Source organism: Ranitomeya imitator, chromosome 1, assembly GCF_032444005.1.
Source record: "Ranitomeya imitator isolate aRanImi1 chromosome 1, aRanImi1.pri, whole genome shotgun sequence".
NCBI lineage: Eukaryota > Metazoa > Chordata > Amphibia > Anura > Dendrobatidae > Ranitomeya > Ranitomeya imitator.
In genome coordinates this window covers 439,113,369-439,133,708 of record NC_091282.1, presented here as the reverse complement: position 1 = coordinate 439,133,708, position 20,340 = coordinate 439,113,369, and the positions used below count along the sequence as shown (strand labels likewise).

The 20,340-nt window shown below is 42.2% G+C and overlaps 1 protein-coding gene across 1 annotated transcript in view; it reads right to left on the bottom strand.

Annotated features, from left to right (window-relative positions):
- The window catches only part of DMRT1 (doublesex and mab-3 related transcription factor 1), a 354,547-nt gene that overhangs the window by 275,130 nt on the left and 59,077 nt on the right, over window positions 1-20,340 (bottom strand). The window contains exon 2 of the mRNA XM_069763937.1: window positions 10,781-10,967. Coding sequence (XP_069620038.1) covers window positions 10,781-10,967 — 187 coding nt within the window. The remainder of the gene's footprint in view (window positions 1-10,780; window positions 10,968-20,340) is intronic.

Below are 20,340 nucleotides of genomic sequence, written 5' to 3'. Positions count from 1 at the left end.
CCAACATATGGGGTATCAGCGCACTCAGGACAAATAGGACAACAACTTTTGTGGTCCAATTTCTCCTGTTACCCTTGGGAAAATACAAAACTGGGGGCTAAAAAATAATTTTTGTGGGAAAACAAAAAGATTTTTTATTTTCACGGCTCTTCGTTATAAACTGTAGTGAAACACTTGGGGGTTCAAAGTTCTCACAACACATCTAGATAAGTTCATTGAGGGGTCTAGTTTCCAATATGGGGTCACTTGTGGGGGGTTTCTACTGTTTAGGTACATTAGGGGCTCTGCAAACGCAATGTGACGCCTGCAGACCAATCCATCTAAGTCTGCATTCCAAATGATGCTCCTTCCCTTCCGAGCCCTCCCATGCGCCCAAACGGTGGTTCCCCCCCACATATCGGGTATCAGCGTACTCAGGACAAATTGGACAACAACATTTAGGGTCCAATTTCTCCTGCTACCCTTGGAAAAATACAAAACTGGGGGCTAAAATATAATTTTTGTGGAAAAAAAAATATTTTTTATTTGCACGGCTCTGCGTTATAAACTGTAGTGAAATACTTGGGGGTTCAAAGCTCTCACAACACATCTAGATGAGTTCCTTAGGGGGTCTACTTTCCAAAATGGTGTCACTTGTGGGGGGTTTCTACTGTTTAGGTACATTAGGGGCTCTGCAAACGCAATGTGACGCCTGCAGACCATTCCATCTAAGTCTGCATTCCAAATGGCGCTCCTTCCCTTCCGAGCCCTCCCATTCGCCCAAATGGTGGTTCCCCCGCCACATATGGGGTATCAGCGTACTCAGGACAAATTGGACAACAACTTTTGGGGTCCAATTTCTCCTGTTACCCTAGGGAAAATACAAAACTGGGGGCTAAAAAATAATTTTTGTGGGAAAAAACTTTTGTTTTATTTTTATGGCTCTGCATTATAAACTTCTGTGAAGCCCTTGGTGGGTCAAAGTGCTCACCACACATCCAGATAAGTTCCTTAGGGGGTCTACTTTCCAAAATGGTGTCACTTGTGGGGGGTTTCAATGTTTAGGCACATCAGTGGCTCTCCAAATGCAACATGGCGTCCCATCTCAATTCCTGTCAATTTTGGCATGAAAAGTCAAACGGTGCTCCTTCCCTTCCGAGCTCTACCATGTGCCCAAACAGTGGTTTACCCCCACATATGGGGTATCAGCGTACTCAGGACAAATTGTACAACAAGTTTTGAGGTCCAATTTCTTCTCTAACCCTTGGAAAAATAAAAAATTGGGGGCAAAAATATAATTTTTGTGAAAAAATATGATTTTTTTATTTTTACGGTTCTGCATTATAAACTTCTGTGAAGCACTTGGTGGGTCAAAGTGCTCACCACACCTCTAGATAAGTTCCTTAGGGGGTCTACTTTCCAAAATGGTGTCACTTGTGGGGGGTTTCAATGTTTAGGCACATCAGGGGCTCTCCAAACGCAACATGGCGTCCCATCTCAATTCCTGTCAATTTTGCATTGAAAAGTCAAACGGCGCTCCTTCCCTACCGAGCTCTCCCATGCGCCCAAACAGTGGTTTACTGTCACATATGGGGTATCAGCGTACTCAGGACAAATTGGACAACAACTTTTGGGGTCCATTTTCTCCTGTTACCCTTGGTAAAATAAAACAAATTGGAGCTGAAGTAAATTTTTTGTGAAAAAAAGTTAAATGTTCATTTTTATTTAAACATTCCAAAAAATCCTATTAAACACCTGAAGGGTTAATAAACTTCTTGAATGTGGTTTTGAGCACCTTGAGGGGTGCAGTTTTTACAATTGTTTCACACTTGGGTATTTTGTATCATATAGACCCCTCAAAATGACTTCAAATGAGATGTGGTCCCTAAAAAAGAAATGGTGTTGTAAAAATGAGAAATTGCTGGTCAACTTTTAACCCTTATAACTCCCTAACCAAAAAAAAATTTGGTTCCAAAATTATGCTGATGTAAAGTAGACATGTGGGAAATGCTACTTATTAAGTATTTTGTGTGACATATCTCTGTGATTTAAGGGCATAAAAATTCACATTTTGAAAATTGCGAAATTTTCATAATTTTTGCCAAATTTCCGTTTTTTTCACAAATAAACGCAGGTACTATCAAATAAATTTTACCACTATCATGAAGTACAATATGTCACGAGAAAACAATGTCAGAATCACCAGGATCCGTTGAAGCGTTCCAGAGTTATAACCTCATAAAGGGACAGTGGTCAGAATTGTAAAAATTGGCCTGGTCATTGACGTGCAAACCACCCTTGGGGGTAAAGGGGTTAAGTGGCTGTCACGCACAGTGTAGGAAAGACTAAGGACAACACAAAGGGATAATGGGAAGGGAACCCAAAACTAGGGAAGGGGAAAGTGGAGACGCCTAGGCAGATCTAACATTACCCTATCTGCCCTAACATCCCTATATAGGTTCTGCACCTATCGCCGAGCAGGATACCTAATCCCTCTGGCGATAAGCCCTGAATAGGGAAGGACTGGATGAACAATAGTCGATCCCCACTACCACAAAATACAGCTGGGGAAGACAAACAAGGGGAACACTTAGCTTGAGTAGACTCAGAGAAACACAGACATCCTCCAACAACACTAGCTATAGCTCCAAGCCTCAAAGGCCATTCCTAATGAATCAGTCCTTACACAAAGAAAAGAGATATCCGTTTTTGATCCAATGAATGAATCAAACTTGCTAATTCAAATCAAAATGGACAATAGCGCTCGAATACTTCTCTTCATTTTTTACTGTTTAACCCCTTTCTGACATTAGACGTACTATCCCATTGAGGTGGTCTAGGCCCCAATGACCACCGACGGGATAGTACGTCATCACCAATCAGCCGCGCTCACGGGGGGAGCGGGGCCGATCGCGGACAGGTGTCAGCTGATTATCACAGCTGACATCCGGCACTATGTGCCAGGAGCGGTCACGGACCGCTCCCGGCACATTAACCCCCGGGTATCAGGGTACTCAGGACAAATTGGCCAACAACTTTTGGGGTCCAATTTCTCCTGTTACCCTTGGGAAAATACAAAACTGGGGGCTAAAAAATCATTTTGTGGCAAAAAAAAATTTTTTTATTTTCACGGGCCTGCAATATAAACTTTAGTGAAACGCTTGGGGGATCAAAGTTCTCACAACACATCTAGAAAAGTTCCTTGTGTGGCGGGGTGTACGGCAGAGCAAGAAGGGGCAACAGGCCAAGGGATGCTTCCACAGATTTATTATCAAGATCGCTGGAACAACACATGCAGGTAGATCTACAGAGTCCACAATTAGTCCAACGGAACAGGTTCGGGGGCACCTCCCGATAATCCTTGTGCCAGGTAACAAAGCAATAGTCCACACGAGTCCAAGGGATCCCAAAACAATCTCACGAACGACGAGATATGTCCTCAGCTCAATTCTCGCCCCGTTCGCTTCCACAGTCCCAGATGGGCGTGGGGTCTTGCCTCAGCTAAGAATCCCCACTCCTTCTCCTTCAAGGATCAACTCACATCTGATCTCAAAATAAGAATGGATTGTCTGAGCTCCTGGGATTCGCCCATGAAGGGGGGTAGGGGTCACACCTTCTATTCAATGGTTGGGTCCACCAGAAGATTCTAGACTGGTGGGCTCCACTTAGTCTATGTAGTATGTACATTTGACTAGCCACCTGCTGTGAGGAAGAATGGCTATTCTTTCACTAGTGGTATTGACAAAGCTTAATTATATTATAGCTTAGGGCTGCAAGTATTGGGGGAAGGAGACATATTGTTACAGGTGAACTCCCAGCACAAGAAAATACATAAATTACAGCTAATAGAAACCAGAGAACAGTTACATACATCAAATGGCATATTATTCAAATACAGGACAGGGCAAAAGTACATATCATGACAATCCCTTCCCCTCCCAATTTGTGTACGTACTAGGGACCTCTACAGGTCGCTGGTTAAGTACACACAGGCAGAGTTTAGCTTACATGTGGCTTCATGAAGCCACGAATTGGCATCGTAGCTCTCCCACATCATTGCCAAGGAGAACATCTGCAGGCAGACCACCCATCACCCCAGCCACACATCGCCTGACCCCAAAACCAAAGTTCAGATCCACAGTGGCTGTGGGAATAGTCCTCCATTGTCCACCAGCCAGTTCAATGACAATCCCAGGTCCTCGATGAATTGCCTCAGGCCGAACCACTCGGGGATCAGCCAGTGTGAGGAAAGCCCCTGAGTCACAAAATCGAATAAGTCTCTGTCCATCCAGCACGACCTCCTGCAAGTGCTTACCTCGATGAGCAGAAGTCGTCATAGCTGCAGGTCGAACACCATAAACTCCTAAACTCCTAGTGGTGCAACATGGGTGGGTGAGGCACAAGGCCAGTCCTCACGTAGTGGTGACACATCATCCTCCATGGCACTTGGCTGTACATAATTAATAATACGACTGGGTACAGGATTAATCCTCATTTGAACAGCTGGGCAGGAGGCTTGCAGATGCCCCGGCTGTCCACATCGATAGCATCTGTGCTGGGTCTCACTCCATCCAAGGCGTCCTCTTGGGCGAGGGGTAAGGGAACCTGGAGGCCGGCCCCCACCTGAAGGTGCTGTAGGGTTTTGAGGACGACTCCTCCATGGGCTGGCTGGGCATGAGGCCTGCAGATGCCCCGGATGCCCACAACCATAACACCTGCGCTCTGCTACTTCCTCTCCTCGTCGTATTCCAGAAAACGCAGTAGAAGCAACTGGAGGCACATTTACACGGGTATCAGCATGAGGTGGTGGCTTAGAGGAACGGGGAACAATAGGGACAGAAGAACAGGGGGCCACCGGTGTTGTGGAGCTGGTAGGCCTCTCTCTATCCTCCAACAGAACCCTCCACTGAGGCTTGATGGTGAGAGCCTCATCAGCTAGAGCTGCAGCTTCCTCCACAGTGGCTGGTCTCCTCTCACGCACCCATTTCCGGATCTCAGCAGGGCACTTGAAGTAAAACTGCTCTTTTAGGATAACCTGGAGGAAGGTCTCCCAGGTTAAGGCCTCCTCTGCCTCCAGCCAGCGATGACATATTTGTTTGAGTCTGTGGGCATACATCTTGAAAGACACTTCCTCATCACAGGCTAAAGTAAGAAACTGAGTCCTGTAAGTGTCTGGGATAACAGCATAATGTTCTAGAATAGTCCGTTTAATCTCCGCATACTCACAGTTCCCCTGAGGGTCCATAGCTCTATAGGCTGCGGCAGCTCCACCCTCCAAGAGCCCCACCAGATGTCGGACTCGGTCCCTTTCCGGGACTTCCATTAATCGACACTGATGCTCAAAGTCCTGGAAGAAGCCCTCAATGTCGCCTGCAGCCTCATTAAAGGGCTTGAAGTCTTTGCGGGACACTCTGGGGAGTTCCCTCATGGTGGGTGCTGGGGTTAGAGTCTGTCTGGAGCTTCTAGCTGCTTCCAAAGCGATCTGCCTCTCCAGCAATGCCATCTCCTGAGCTCTGTGAATGGCCTCCCTCTCCTCGGCTCTGTGAATGGCCTCCCTCTCCTCGGCTCTGTGAATGGCCTCCCTCTCCCTCTCCTGAGCTCTGTGAATGGCCTCCCTCTTATCGTCTATGGTGGCCTCTTCTCCCAGCAATGCCAACTCCTCCTCGTACCACACAACCCACTGACTTTTTTGGCTTTTTTCCTCCGGCTGCAGTCTTTCCTCTGTTTGCTGTGAGGATCCTTCCTCAGCGTCATCTTGCAGGCGAACTCCTTCCAAAGCCTCAATTAGCTGCTCCTTGGAGAGTCCTTTAAAACAGACTCCTACTTCACAGGCCTTTGATTGTAGGCTCCCCAAAGTCCAGTTCTTGTACTCTGCGGTGTTGGTTCCCGATGTTGGGCCATTGTCCTCCATTCCTTCTGGTCTGATCCCACTGCTTCCAACCAGTTTGTGACGGGGTGTACGGCAGAGCAAGAAGGGGCAACAGGCCAAGGGATGATTCCACAGATTTATTATCAAGAACGCTGGAACAACACATGCAGGTAGATCTACAGAGTCCACAATTAGTCCAACGGAACAGGTTAGGGGGCACCTCCCGATAATCCTTGTGCCAGGTAACAAAGCAATAGTCCACACGAGTCCAAGGGATCCCAAAACAATGTCACGAACGACGAGATATGTCCTCAGCTCAAGTCTCGCCCCGTTCGCTTCCACAGTCCCAGATGGGCGTGGGGTCTTGCCTCAGCTAAGAATCCCCACTCCTTCTCCTTCAAGGATCAACTCACATCTGATCTCAAAGTAAGAATGGATTGTCTGAGCTCCTGGGATTCGCCCATGAAGGGGGGTAGTGGTCACACCTTCTATTCAATGGTTGGGTCCACCAGAAGGTTCTAGACTGGTGGGCTCCACTTAGTCTACGTAGTATGTACATTTGACTAGCCACCTGCTGTGAGGAAGAATGGCTATTCTTTCACTAGTGGTATTGACAAAGCTTAATTATATTATAGCTTAGGGCTGCAAGTATTGGGGGAAGGAGACGTATTGTTACAGGTGAACTCCCAGCACAAGAAAATGCATAAATTACAGCTAATAGAAACCAGAGAACAGTTACATATTATTCAAATACAGGACAGGGCAAAAGTACATATCATGACACCTTGGGGGGGGGGTCTAATTTCCAATATGGGGTCACTTGTGGGGGGTTTCTACTGTTTAGGTACAGCAGGGGCTCTGCAAACGCAACGTGACGCCTGCAGACCATTCCATCTAAGTCTGCATTCCAAAACGCCACCTGAGATTGTTAACCTGCTCAATGACCCTGTCAACCTCTGACAGCTGTGCGTCAGTATGGGGGCACATCATTCTATAGGACAATTAACGCCAGTGCACTGGGCACCATTGGGTTGCTATGACAATCTAGGGTCTATTGAAGACCTCCGTGCTTGTCATTAGGCCTGTTTCACACGTCAGTGTCTCCAGTACGTGAGGTGACAGTTTCCTCACGTACCGGAGACACTGACACACGTAGACACATAAAAATCACTGCATCTGTTCAGATGTCAGTGATTTTTTGCGGACCGTGTCTCCGTGTTTGGCCGTGTGCCAAACACAGAGACATGTCAGTGTTCGTGGGAGCGCACGTATCACACGGACCATTAAAGTCAATGGGTCCGTGTAAAACACGTACCGCACACGGACGTTGTCCGTGTGCAGTCCGTGTGCTGTGCAGGGGACAGCGCTACATTAAGCGCTGTCCCCCCCACTGGTGCTGAATCCGCGATTCATATCTTCCCTGCAGCAGCGTTTGCTGCAGGGAATATATGAATAATACTGTTTAAAATAAAGTTTTATCTTCCCCCAACTAAAAAAAAAAATATATATATATAAAGGTTAAAAACATCCCTTTCTCACCCATTAAAAATGAAGATAATATTTAATATATATATTTAATATATATATATATATATATATATACATATACACATATATATATATATATATATATATATACATATACACATATACAGATATATATATATACATACATATATATATATACACACATATATATACACACATACATATACATACATACACATGTAGTATCGGTATGTCCAAAAAAATTGTATCTCTCAAAATACAAAAAATAATTACCGTAACCTGATTGGAAAATGCTGTGAACAATTCAAAAACATCAAAATTGTGTGGGTTTTTTTAGTGGCTGCAATTCTACAAAAAGTGCTTTAACAAATGATCAAAATGCTATATGTATCCCAAAATAGTATCAATAAAAACGTTTCACCCTGAAAAAAACAAGCCCTAACACAGCTCCGTCGGCTGAAAAATGAAAACGTTATGGGTGTCGAAAAATGGTGACACAATTAAAAGGTTTTATATTTTTTCAGATTTTTTTCACCACTAAAATAAATTAAAAAAAAAAACATGACAAGTTTGGTATTGCAGTAATCATAATGATGAGGCGAATCATATTGTGAAGTCATTTTTACCACACAATGTACGCCATAAAAACAATTCCCCAAACAACATTGTCTGAATTGCATTTTTGTTCCCACAATTTCACTGCACTTGGAATATGTTCTCCCATCTCCAGTACACTATGTAGTAAAATGAAAGTGGTCATTCAAAAGTACAACTCAGCCCACAAAAAACAAGCCCTCATATGTCTATGTGGACAAAAAGATTAAAAAAAAACTTATGAGTCTTGGGTAAAGAGGGGGAAAAAACGGAAAAAAAAGGGAAATTGGCCATATAGCAGAAAAACTTGACTAAATCAGTGGTAGAAAGGGCACGTCTATGCAAGCATTTGCAGTCCAAGTTTGGTGTTAACTGGAATATTTGTAAAATCTATGTGAAAGCAGAGATTATTGTAAGGTTATGAATCCTGCCTATTGTTTGCGTAAAACATCATGAGAAGCATATCATTTCTGATACCCCTTGTGCCTTGGCTTTCAACTCCCTTGGCTGGCACTGCAAGGTTGATAGGCCAGCACTTGTTTTCATCACAATAAATTGTAAGGTCAGGCAGCAGCCTTGGCAAGAAACTCGCTCTCCAATCTTAGAATCAGAAACATCAGAACAGTTTGTACCTCAAACAGGACAATGATGACAGGAATAAACTCCCTATCTGACGTTCATTAATGCTGACAGCACATATTCTTCCATATTTAGTATTTAAATGTTTTGAAAAAATGTGGGTGTTTTATTTTTTCCTTATAATTATATAAGAGGCAGCATAAAATTAGAGAGGATTCTGCGGAGGAAAAAATAGGACATGAAAATATGCATTGACTGTAATGCATTCGTGAGCTGTCCGTTAAGAGCTCATACTCATTTGCGAGAAAAACGGAAGAGTGCAATCCGATAAAAAAAAAATCGGATTTCACTCGGACCAATGTTATTCAACAAGTTACATCTCATCTGCGATTTTTTTCTCAGCTAAAATCGTACTGAGAAAAAAATCGCAGCATGCTGCGTATTTCCGACGAGACTCGCCAATGCAAGTCAATGGAAGCGAAAAAAAAACACACAGAACTCACACCATGCGAGTGCTGTCCTTTTTTACTCACCAATGTCCTTTGAAAAGCCGGTAATTCATGTGCAGCGTACAGTAAAATCCCACTGACAGGTTAGAATAGGATAGAATACAAATATACACATAGAATACACATATACTGTATATGTCAGTAAACACACACACATATATACAGTATATGTATTTATATTACATACAGTGCAGTGCAAATTAATTGGGACAAAGCAAAAAAAATAAAATGTTATAATGCACTGTTACATACTAATTCTGAAAATTACCTTTTCCACTGGCTAGTTGACCAAGATTTATTTATTATATAATAAAACTGGTTTGAATCACTGACTGGTAACCAACTTACGATTTTACTTAAAAAATGCTTTGTCCCAATTAATTTGCACAGCACTGTAGATAGAGAGATTCTGTAAAATAACTGCATTCTTTTATATACAGGCCAGGTTTGTCAAGGTAGGTGTCGCATTGCCAAATTGTGTCTTTGCGTATTCCCCTTTTGTAACAGACTCGGCACCTTTTTTGCGACCTTCCTTTCTTTGCTGTTTGAGGGACCTCAGCAACGAAATATTGGCCTGGTATGATACGAGCACATTCAGTTCTGGAAGTACTGGGGCCCTCTCCTTTCTGACTGCCAAATATCAGGGCCTTAATCACTACTTCCTGGAACTGAAGGTACAACGTACTGGTCTGGCCTACACATCGTGATAGCACAAAAGCGTTGTGCCATCTGTACAATGTAAACGGCCAGCTTCTTGTACCACACCTTGGCTTTTCAACATGGCACTATATGGCTGGAGGACTTGATCATAGAGACCAACTGCACAAAAGTTCTTGTTGTACCCCAGAACACAGTGTGGTTTGTGGACACATGTAGAGGCATCTCGTGAAGTTCTGGTGGTGCTGCCATTACCATGTATGGTGGTCAAGAAAAGGACATCCCTCTTGTTCTTGACCACCAGCATGTTGTCGCTACATTAGACTCTGCTCTCACTCTTTTTGAGCACCTGCCAATTAGCATCCTAGGAAGGCCTTTCTCATTTTTACAGACAGTGTCCTACTTTAAGGACTTCAGTCGGGGATTCCGTCGAAATCCCAGAAAAACAGGATTACAATAGAAACCCTCATAGAGCACCGACAGAGCCAATCATTATTACGAGGCCGATAGTCACTTTGGTCTCCATCTGGTCTCTTACATGGCAGGATTAATTTTTTCAGATGTGAACAACTGCATGGTAGAATGTGCTTTTGTTTACGCCTGGAAAAGAAGGAAACCATGACACAATTCTCAGCGTAAGGCCTCATTCACACGTCCTTGTTGTATGTACGTGTTGTGTCTGTTTTTTTACATGGAAAGAACATATAACAATTATAATCTACGGTGCTATTCACATGTCTGTTTTTTTCATGGACCATGTGTCTGTACACAACTCACAAAAACATGTCCATTTTTCTCTTTCAGCACGGATGAAAAGGGCAAATATAAGTCTATGAGTCCGTGGAAAACACATAAAGCACACGGATGGCAAAGTATAGGAGAAACTGTGTGATTTATTTATTTATTCGTCAATGAAAAACACTGATGACACACTGATGGTGAAAACAGACACACGGCTGACCTACAGATGACACAATGATCCAAAACAATTTTTTAGAGGTGTCTAAACACGGATAAGTGAATAAGGCCTAAAGCACTTCATACGTGTGAACATGGGCTAGGTTCCTCCTTGACATGTGCTTACCTGAAGAGCTGGTCGATGTTAGTATAGCAGATCCACTTGTCACCTGTGGACAGTTATTTTCCAGCAGTGGGCAGGAACTGTTGTTGACATGCTCATGTTTTACAAGCAATTCTGCTGCACTTGGTATCAGGATTGGAAGGCTTATTCCCAATTCCTCTTCTTGTGCCTGCTGTCTCCTTAAAGCTACCTGGAGATTTAATTAATAAAACGAAGTGAGAAAATACCTAGAGTTTAGTAACAGCAGAGGTTCTGCTGCCGAAGGTCATAATGAAATATGCTATGACTGTAGAAAAAGACATGGACCGCATATCCAAGAATCATACATAAATCTAATGCCTCTTATAAAACTGAACATGAGATTCTTAGTTTAACGCCGGAGTCACACTAAATGTATGAAAATGGTCTGAGTCTCTCTACCGAATGTTGCACGAGTGTCATGCGAGTACAATCCGATTTTCCACACCTAGCATCCAATTTACATCCGAATGCAGTGTGATTGCTATCCGGTTAGAAATGAGAATTTAAAATGAGCTTTTACATAGAGAAATTCTCCTTGTGATTTACACATCGTTTTCAAAGGAAATATTCGTACAGTAAAATCACAGAGTGAAAGGTTACTCTGTGATTTTACTGTATGTGGCACAAGAATTGCCGGCTTTTCAAGTCGCATGGTCCGAATGCTGTGCGATTTTTTTTTTTTTTTTTTTTGTCACACCCATAGGCTTGTATTGGTGAGTCTCTGCCGAGTCTCGGTGACAACTGCAGCAGGCTGTGATTTTACATGCACGTAGAATACGCCTGAGAGAAAAACGCTGATGTGAGCTGCCCCACAGATTAACACTGGGCCGAGTGCTATGCAATGTTTTCTCTCATAGTACTCGTCCGTATTCTACGGTAATGTGACGCCGGCCTAACATTCTAATCAGACTGCCACGTAGGCATTAGATCAATGTATGATTTTTGGATGTTCAGACCATGTCTTTCTTTACAGCTATTTCATAATGAAATACAGAGGAAAAATAACATGGTAAGTCATAAAAGCAAAGTGACACATGCCAAAGAAACCAAGTTAAAAACACACTTCACAAAATACCACAGCACAGCATATAGTGGTAACCGCTGGAGTTTTAGACAAAGCGCAAGTAATATAATGACCTGAAAGCACTGTCCACAGTACATTGAAATATTGGATAAAGCCATGGACAAGAAAAGAAGCAGTTCACTTCAAGGATTCATTTGGAAGACTGATGGCTTCTTACCAGGGCTGTGGAGTCGGAGTCGTGGAGTCGGAGTTAGTTTTGGTTGAAGTCGGACTCAGTAGAAATGTACCGACTCCGACTCCAGCTTTAAAAAAAATGTATTAATACTTCATAATTGAACTTTCATATGAATTTTATAAATGGTACTCAAATATATATGTTCTATCAAACTATGAACAACAGTGATAAGCAGTTCTGCTGGAGATAGAGACATTTCTTACTTTTTGTGTGTCACTGTTCTCCACTGCCCTTATCTAATCTTATACTTGGTTAACCTCATGCTGCCCCAACCCCCCTACTTACAATGTATGAAACTGAAAGTGAAAATGTGTTGCAAATTCTTAGTAGTAAAGCTCCTCCTCTAGACTAGATGATTGGTGTGCATCTTCCAAGCATCTCACAGCTGCTACTCAGAAGAGGAAGACTGTAAGAAGTATTATCCTTTCAACAAACTTTGCATCAGTTAACTGTGAGTACATGAGGAATAACAGTATTACTGACCACTATATCAGTTGTACGACCTGGCAATAATTTTGTACAATTGTTTTTAGGAAAAACAATTGTCATTTGGATTGTGAATGCAGAATTAAAAACCTGAGAATGTCAAAGAAGCGTCACATTAAATCAGCTGTATTTGAACATTTCACCATCACTCAAGATAGAAAACATTATGTCTGTCAGTGTATGACAAATGATCCAGACGAAAACAAATGCTGTGAAGCCAATATCAGTGCATATTCAGGCAAAGATAAAAATGCTCCTACCAGAGCTTCTAATCTAAAGAGACATTTACAGCGCTTTCATCCAGAAGTACTGAAAGCAGTGGATGAGAAAGACTGCATCCAAACCAATGAACCAGTGCCCAGCTCTTCCAGCCAAACAAAGGAGCAGAGAACTTTGCAGCCATCAGTTGCAAGATATTTTGTCAGTGACAAAGTTACTGTGACAATGACAGTAGATACATTTAAAAAACAGATCATAGAGCTTGTTGTAAAGGATAGTGTGCCTATTTCATTATTTTCACGACCAGCTTTTATGTGTCTGAATGGGGAAATGGCCCGCAAGCTTGGTGTTTCTCTGGAGAGGGAGAGTATTAGAAAATTAATAATCGAAGAAGCTTTTAAACAAAAGGAAGAACTTAAAAAACTCTCAAGGGCTTTCTGTTTCTTAAAATGGATGCCTGCACATGTCACAGAGTGAACTATTTTGCCATCAATGTCCGATTTGTTTGTGACAAAAATGAAATAGTTACCAAGACATTGGCAGTAAAAGACACCAAAGCTCATCACACCAGTGAGTTTCTCCAGGTCTTGGTGGAAAAGGTTCTGCAAAACTATGAACTTAAAAAAGAGCAAGTTCTTTCTGTCGTAACTGACAATGCTTCAAATATGATAAGTACTATTAAGCTAATGAATGAGAGTAATGATGGTGACCAGCAGCTAGAAGAACATTCTGGGTCCACAGACACAGAAATGTTTGAAATAGAGGAACACAGTATTGTAACTGAGGAGCAAACTGAAGTTGCTTCAGATGAACAGCAACATGATAGTTTAGATGATCTTGTTGAAACTGTGTCAATACGTTCTTTCATTCATCACATGCGCTGTGTTGTGCATACGCTACAGCTGGCTATAAGAGACAGTCTGCAAGAAGGACATGCTGCTGCACTGATTGGCAAGGTGAGAAAATTGGCTACTGTTGCCTTAACCCCTAAAGTTGACTCAATTTTGAAGAGACGTGCTGGAAAAGGGGCAATTATTGATCAAGCCACACGATGGGGCAGTACTTAATGATTCAGCGCTTGGTTGAACTGAAAACCTTTCTTGTAGACATGGCTAACCCTCAACTGACGCTAAATGAAAGTCAGTGGAATCAGGTGACTGAGCTGGAAAAATTGCTAGAGCACCCATTTACAGTGACTAAAAAATTACAAGCAAAGGACTTAACTCCAGGTATTTTCTTAAAGGGAAGGTGCCACCAGTTTTCTTGTATTTTGTTTTTTTTTTGTGAAATTAAGCTTAAAATAGTAATTAAAATGTATTAATGCAATGTTTGCACTGTTTGCAAACATTTCTATATGAAAAATATTATATATTTTTCTACAAATATACATATTTACCATTAGGGGGAGCATTTTCCATTCCATTTCCATTGTCACCTCCCTCTCTGCAGGCTGTGAGTGCAGCTTACTGGAGATCACAGGGACTGTGTGTGAGGGGGGAGGCGGAGACACAGCAGAAGCACACAGGGCAGGGTGTGAGGAGCAGAGGATGCCTGCCTGGAGTACAGAGGAGCAGTGAGGGCTTCTTCTGTCCTGCGATAGAAAGTAAGTGGAGCTCGGCAGATAGCACAGGGCTATAATAAAATGGCAGCTACCGTAGTCACACCTACAGCAGTGAGTTGTGCAGCCCACAGAGGCGTGCCCAGCTCGCTGCTAAAGCAGCTACAATGTTAGAGATATGGTCAGCGCCGGTCTATTATCTCCTATGTCCATGGGGTGCCGTAATCTGACACTTATAGTGCCCTGCTACTGCTGCAAAACCAAGATGTCAGCCCCCAGTGCATTCTTTAAACTCATATAACACATGAAATATGTTTCATATGCATTTCAAACTTGCTTATAGCAGAATGCTATGCTACATTACAGTGATTTATTAATGACCTACAAACGCGGTACCTTCCCTTTAAAGGAGTGGAAGAACCTGATGTTTCGCCTGTCCCAAAGAGGAGGGTTAATTGCAAGTGGCATTGCTACATCAATGAAACGGAGAGAGGAGCTACTATTACAAAATAACATTCTTTTGGCAGCTGTTTATGTAGACCCAATGCATGGGATTCTTCTAGATGATCAACAGCTAACTAAAGGAAAAGAAGCTCTGTTTGAAATAGCAGTAAGGATGAAAGGGTTGCAGAACAGTCAAGAGGAACAAGAATTTGGTTGTCCTGCCACATCTTCACCCTCATCAACTGATGAAGAATTTAATTTAGAAATATATTTGGATCACAAGGACCGTGCAAAGCGTTCCCGCATAGAAGAGTCATCCCCATCAAAGAACACAGCCAGTACATTTCAGCAGAATGTTTCATGTGCACTAAAAGAAATTGAGAAATTTGACCGTTCATCAAAAATAACAGTGCAATAAGCGATTCCTCTGTATCCTGACATTGTCAGAGATGTTGCCCGAGTGGTTACTGCTTTGCCACCAACCCAAGTTAGTGTAGAGAGGTTGTTCTCTGCTCTCAAAATAATTAGATCAGATTTGAGGGCATCCATGAAGGAGGATCGGACAGAGGCAATACTTTTTCTGAGGACAAATTTATAGATTTCTTCTTATTAACTGCATAACAGTGTTTATTGCATATTTACTTACAAGAGTTTAGAAAAGTTATTTGCTATATTCTAATTGTATTCTAATAAATATAGTTTTTGCTCTAAGTGGTCTGATTACTTATATGATGGTGAGAAACTGAATAAGCACGATGTTAATATTTGACAACAGTAAATATATTGTTACGAATTGGCCATTTATGAAGGAGTCGGAGTCGGAGCCGAAACCTGATAAAATCCAGGAGTCGGAGTCGCAACTGTGGCTTACCGACTTCACAGCCCTGCTTCTTACTAATTATTTGCTATTTGTGGGAGACCATTTATTCCATCTTTTCAGTGTATTTCCTTGGAACAAGATCACAGCTCGAGTATTACTGATGAAGAGTAGCAGGACAAAGGCTGCCGTCACACTAGCAGTATTTGGTCAGTATTTTACATCAGTATTTGTAAGCCAAAACCAGGAGTGGGTGATAAATGCAGAAGTGGTGCATATGTTTCTATTATACTTTTCCTCTAATTGTTCCACTCCTGGTTTTGGCTTACAAATACTGATGTAAAATACTGACGAAATACTGCTAGTGTAACATCAGCCAAATACTGTAGTTGTTTCCACTGAGTACATAATGCACAAATATTCATCCAAGTGATGTCCGATGATTCCACGGACAAATAGCCTCGCTAAGCCGAGAGCTATCCAGTTTACGAATTTAAATAGCGCACGCTGTGATTTTTTTTTCTCGGACAGACTCGATCCTAGGAAAAGATCAGACGTACATTTCTCCACATAGTAACATTGGTCCGAGTCACATCCAATGTTTTGTCGGATAGTACTCGGAATGAAAAAATGGTCGTCTGCACAAGCCTAATCTGGACTAGTCCTTGCAGATTTGTATAGCACAAACGTGGATTAATACGGCATTTTACAATTGTAGAGAAATCACTAAGATTTAAGAAGGTGCTTATCAAAATGTAGAAATGGGGTGCAGTAAAGACATGGTGGAGGTATAAGGAAGCTAGGGAACCTGTCAGGTTCAAATTAACCCCTTTATGACATAGATTTACGCATGTTGTGTCCCTGCCTTTGATGTGGGCTTACATGCTGAACTAGCATGATTTAATCAGCCATCACGTGCCTTTAACAGGCGTGAGTGGTGTGGAGCTCTGCCCACAGCTGTTAACCTGTTAAATTTCGCTGTCAGTCTTTAATAGTAACATGCGCCAACAGCCATTCGACGCTCCTATCGATGAGCCCATGAAGAAAAGGCAAGGCTCCAATGGGTTGTCATGACAACCGGGGGTCTGCTGGTGACCCAGTGTCTGTCATTGAGAACGCCAGCCCTTGGCGCCAGCTGAAGCACTGCTATGTATAGCACAAGCTATGGGACAATTGCAACTTCAAGTTTTCTGAGGCTACATGCCCACGTTGCAGATTTGTGTGCGGCTTTTTCCACACTGTTTTTTAAAAAAACGCAAATTTCCTGTGTTTTTTGTGCAGATTTCACCTGCATTTTTAAACCTGCAGATTCCTATTGAGGAGCAGGTGCAAAACGCTGCAGAATCCGCACAAAGAATTGACATGCTGCTGAATAAACAACACTACTTTTCCGCGCAGTTTTTTCCGCACCATCGGCACAGCGGATTAGGTTTTCCGTAGGTTTACATGGTACTGTACAAAGCATGGAAAACTGCTTCGAATCCGAAGCGTCAAATCCGCAACGTGTGCACATACCCTGAAGCAACTAACACACACAGTAAAAAGTGGGAAAATTTTTTTTTTTTTTAAATATGAATACCCCCCACCCCCCCAAAAAAAGTTCAAATTACTCCAGCTTTTGCCCCATTAAAAATAAAACAATAAAATACACATATTTGGTATTGCTGTGTTCCGAAATGTCCAATATATCAAAATGTAAAATAAATTAGCCCAATCGGTAAACAAAGTAACGAGAAAAAATTGAAATGCCAAAATTATGGGACTATTTGGAAGTTGCAACACTGCAATAAAATTAAATAAAGCGATGATCAAAACATCATATATACACCAAAATGATATCCGTAAAAACGTCAGCTCAGGATGCAAAAAATAAGCCCTCACCCAGCCCCATATATTGAAAAGTGAGAACACTATGTCTCTCGTAAAATGGCGATAAAAGCGGGAAAGAAAATTCAAACAAATTTCAGAATTTTTTCTCAACATTTACAGAAAAAACTATACATCTTTGGTATATGTGTACTAGTACTGATTTGGCAGGTCAATTTTTCCAATATAGCGAACATGGTAAATAAAATAAAAAACAATTATGGAATTGCACTTTAGTTTGGAATTTTTTACCCGTTTTACAGTATGCTATGTGGTAAAATTAATTACGGTATGTCATTCAAAAGTACAACTCGTACCGCAGAAAACAAGCCCTCATACAGCTATAATGACGGAAAAATAAAAAGTCTTGGTTCTTGGAAGAAGGGAAGGAAAAACCGAAAAGGGAAAATGGCCATGTGGTGAAGGGGTTAAAATAAGTTTTATCTTGCAGACTTTATCCTTCCCGCATTGTATTTCTACATCTTTTTTAATCCGTTCCTTCTACAACCTGTTTTCAGCTTCATGACCAGGCCAAGTTTTTGAAATCTGACTAGTGTGATAATACAAATCAGAAGCATACATAGTCCGTCTAAGTTACTAGAATCATGTAGTGATACAATAGGTTATACCAGTCATATCAACCAAGACAGACATAGGACTTCAAAGAAGGACAACTGCATATACGTATGATCGACAACAAGAGCACCAAAAAGCGCAGTCAGAAAACGTCCAATAGTGAAAATATTAAACAGCTTTATTAATTAAAAAGAGACGCAGGTATGCAGCATGGCAGGCAAAACGAATCCCCTATACGAGCCCACACACGCATCTCATGTAACAGGACCGAGCTAAGGTGCACAGCTTATCATCATGGACCATGTACATAACACATCCATATATATTAAAATAACATCAATGTTGCAAAGGCATCAATCGATGGTACTCATGACCCTAGAAACAAGTGTCAGATATTAAATAGCGTCAATAGTGCAAAGGCATCCATCAATGGTACTCATGGCCATAAAGACAAGTGTCAGATATACAGTACATACCACAGTGGTGGGTCAGTAAGGTGCGCACCAAAGTCCAGTCCTCCCCGACGCGCGTTTCGGCGGGTGGCCTTCCTCAGGGGGGGTACCCAACACAGGGGGGGCACCGATTAAATACCGTGCAATCCGGAAATAGCGGCGTTCACATGCACAACCGCGCCGCATCATCCACATCCGGTCCGCACGGCCTGCGGGACCGGAAACACACGGGCCCCATGTGATCCGCCCCACAAGGCACTGCAGGAGCAGGAGGGAGACGCGGCGCGACTGCGCATGCGTGAAAAACAACCGCGGCCATCTTGCAAAGGGGCAAAAGTGTTGGCATATACACAGCCCACACATCTAACTAAGGGGCAAAGATGCTAGCATACATAAGGAGACAAAGCGGCTCCACTTATAAAAAATGCACCCCCAGACCGCAGGAGTGTAGGATAGAATACTGATATAAAAACACACATCAAAACCAGTATGAAAGACATAAGTAGTCCGCTAAAGTGACCCTATAGCTCCGAACACATTACCCATATATGGCCAGTATATTATGTCATAGAACAATAATGTATACATAGAGTAATAAACATAATGCACACAGACTGGCAACATAACATAAATATTACAACATAATTAAACAAAAAAGGGGGGAAATAAAGCACCCAACAACATTGCGTCTGTATATATCAAAATTCTCAAATAGACACATCAATAAGTGTCAAACTATATATGATGGGCACACATATCAATAACAATTCCCTAATGTAAATCCAATCCGAATACAACAACATATAGTCCATAATGTACATAGATAGAGTAAAATATGTTGATGGCAGTAGATGTTCAGCCCATATATACATGTAGAATAGATGTAGGTTCTTCATCCTATATAGGCCAGGGCAGTTGTCAAGTAACCAGGTCACGATCCGGAAAAATACTAAAATTAAGAGAAAACAACGCTAATTAAAAACAAATAAAGATAACGAATGCGGAAACGCACCGAGGAAACGATGCACAGCAAACGGGAGACTACAAAAACGGGGCGAACGACAAACCCTCATTAAGTCCGTGGGGCTGGACAGTACCTAAACGCCAAATCCAGCGTGTTTCCAACATGCCGAGTCTCTTAGATAAATTGCCACCTCTGATGTTGATCCTGAGGCATCAATTCCCCTCACTCTCAACAACGTGGCATCACAGTTGTGATAAGTCTTAAAGTGTCTCGGCAAGGTTTTTAATGTGGTCACATCCATGTGGTCGGTGGCCGCCTTAATCCCCAACACATGCTCCCTCACGCGGACTTTCAACTGGCGGGTGGTAAGGCCAACGTATATAAGTCCGCAGGGGCATGTAGCATAATATATAACATACCTAGTGGTACAGGTAATCCGTTGTCTAATGGAGAACATCCTAGTACCACTAGAGTTATAAAAAGAGTCACTTTTATCGATATTGGGGCAGGCGACACACCTACCACATGGAAGACAGCCAACCCTAGGTGTAAAACTATCCAAAAAAGTTAAAGAAGGACGTCCCTCATAATGGCTACGAACCAATTGTTCACGCAGATTGGTAGCTCGCCTGAATGTAATAGATGGCTTCTCAGGGATCAATTTTTGAATAATGGGATCGACTTGAAGTATAGGCCAGGCTTTATCCAAAGCTCTCCTGATCTGATTAGCCTTAGAATTGTAGGTAGTAATGAATCTAACATTATTATTGTTATTGATTTTCCTATTAGTTTGTTCATATTGATTACCATAAAGTAAATCATGCCGCGTGGAATGTTTTGCCCTCTGATAGGCCTTCTTGATAGATCTACCACTATATCCACGTGCTGCAAATCTCGTCCT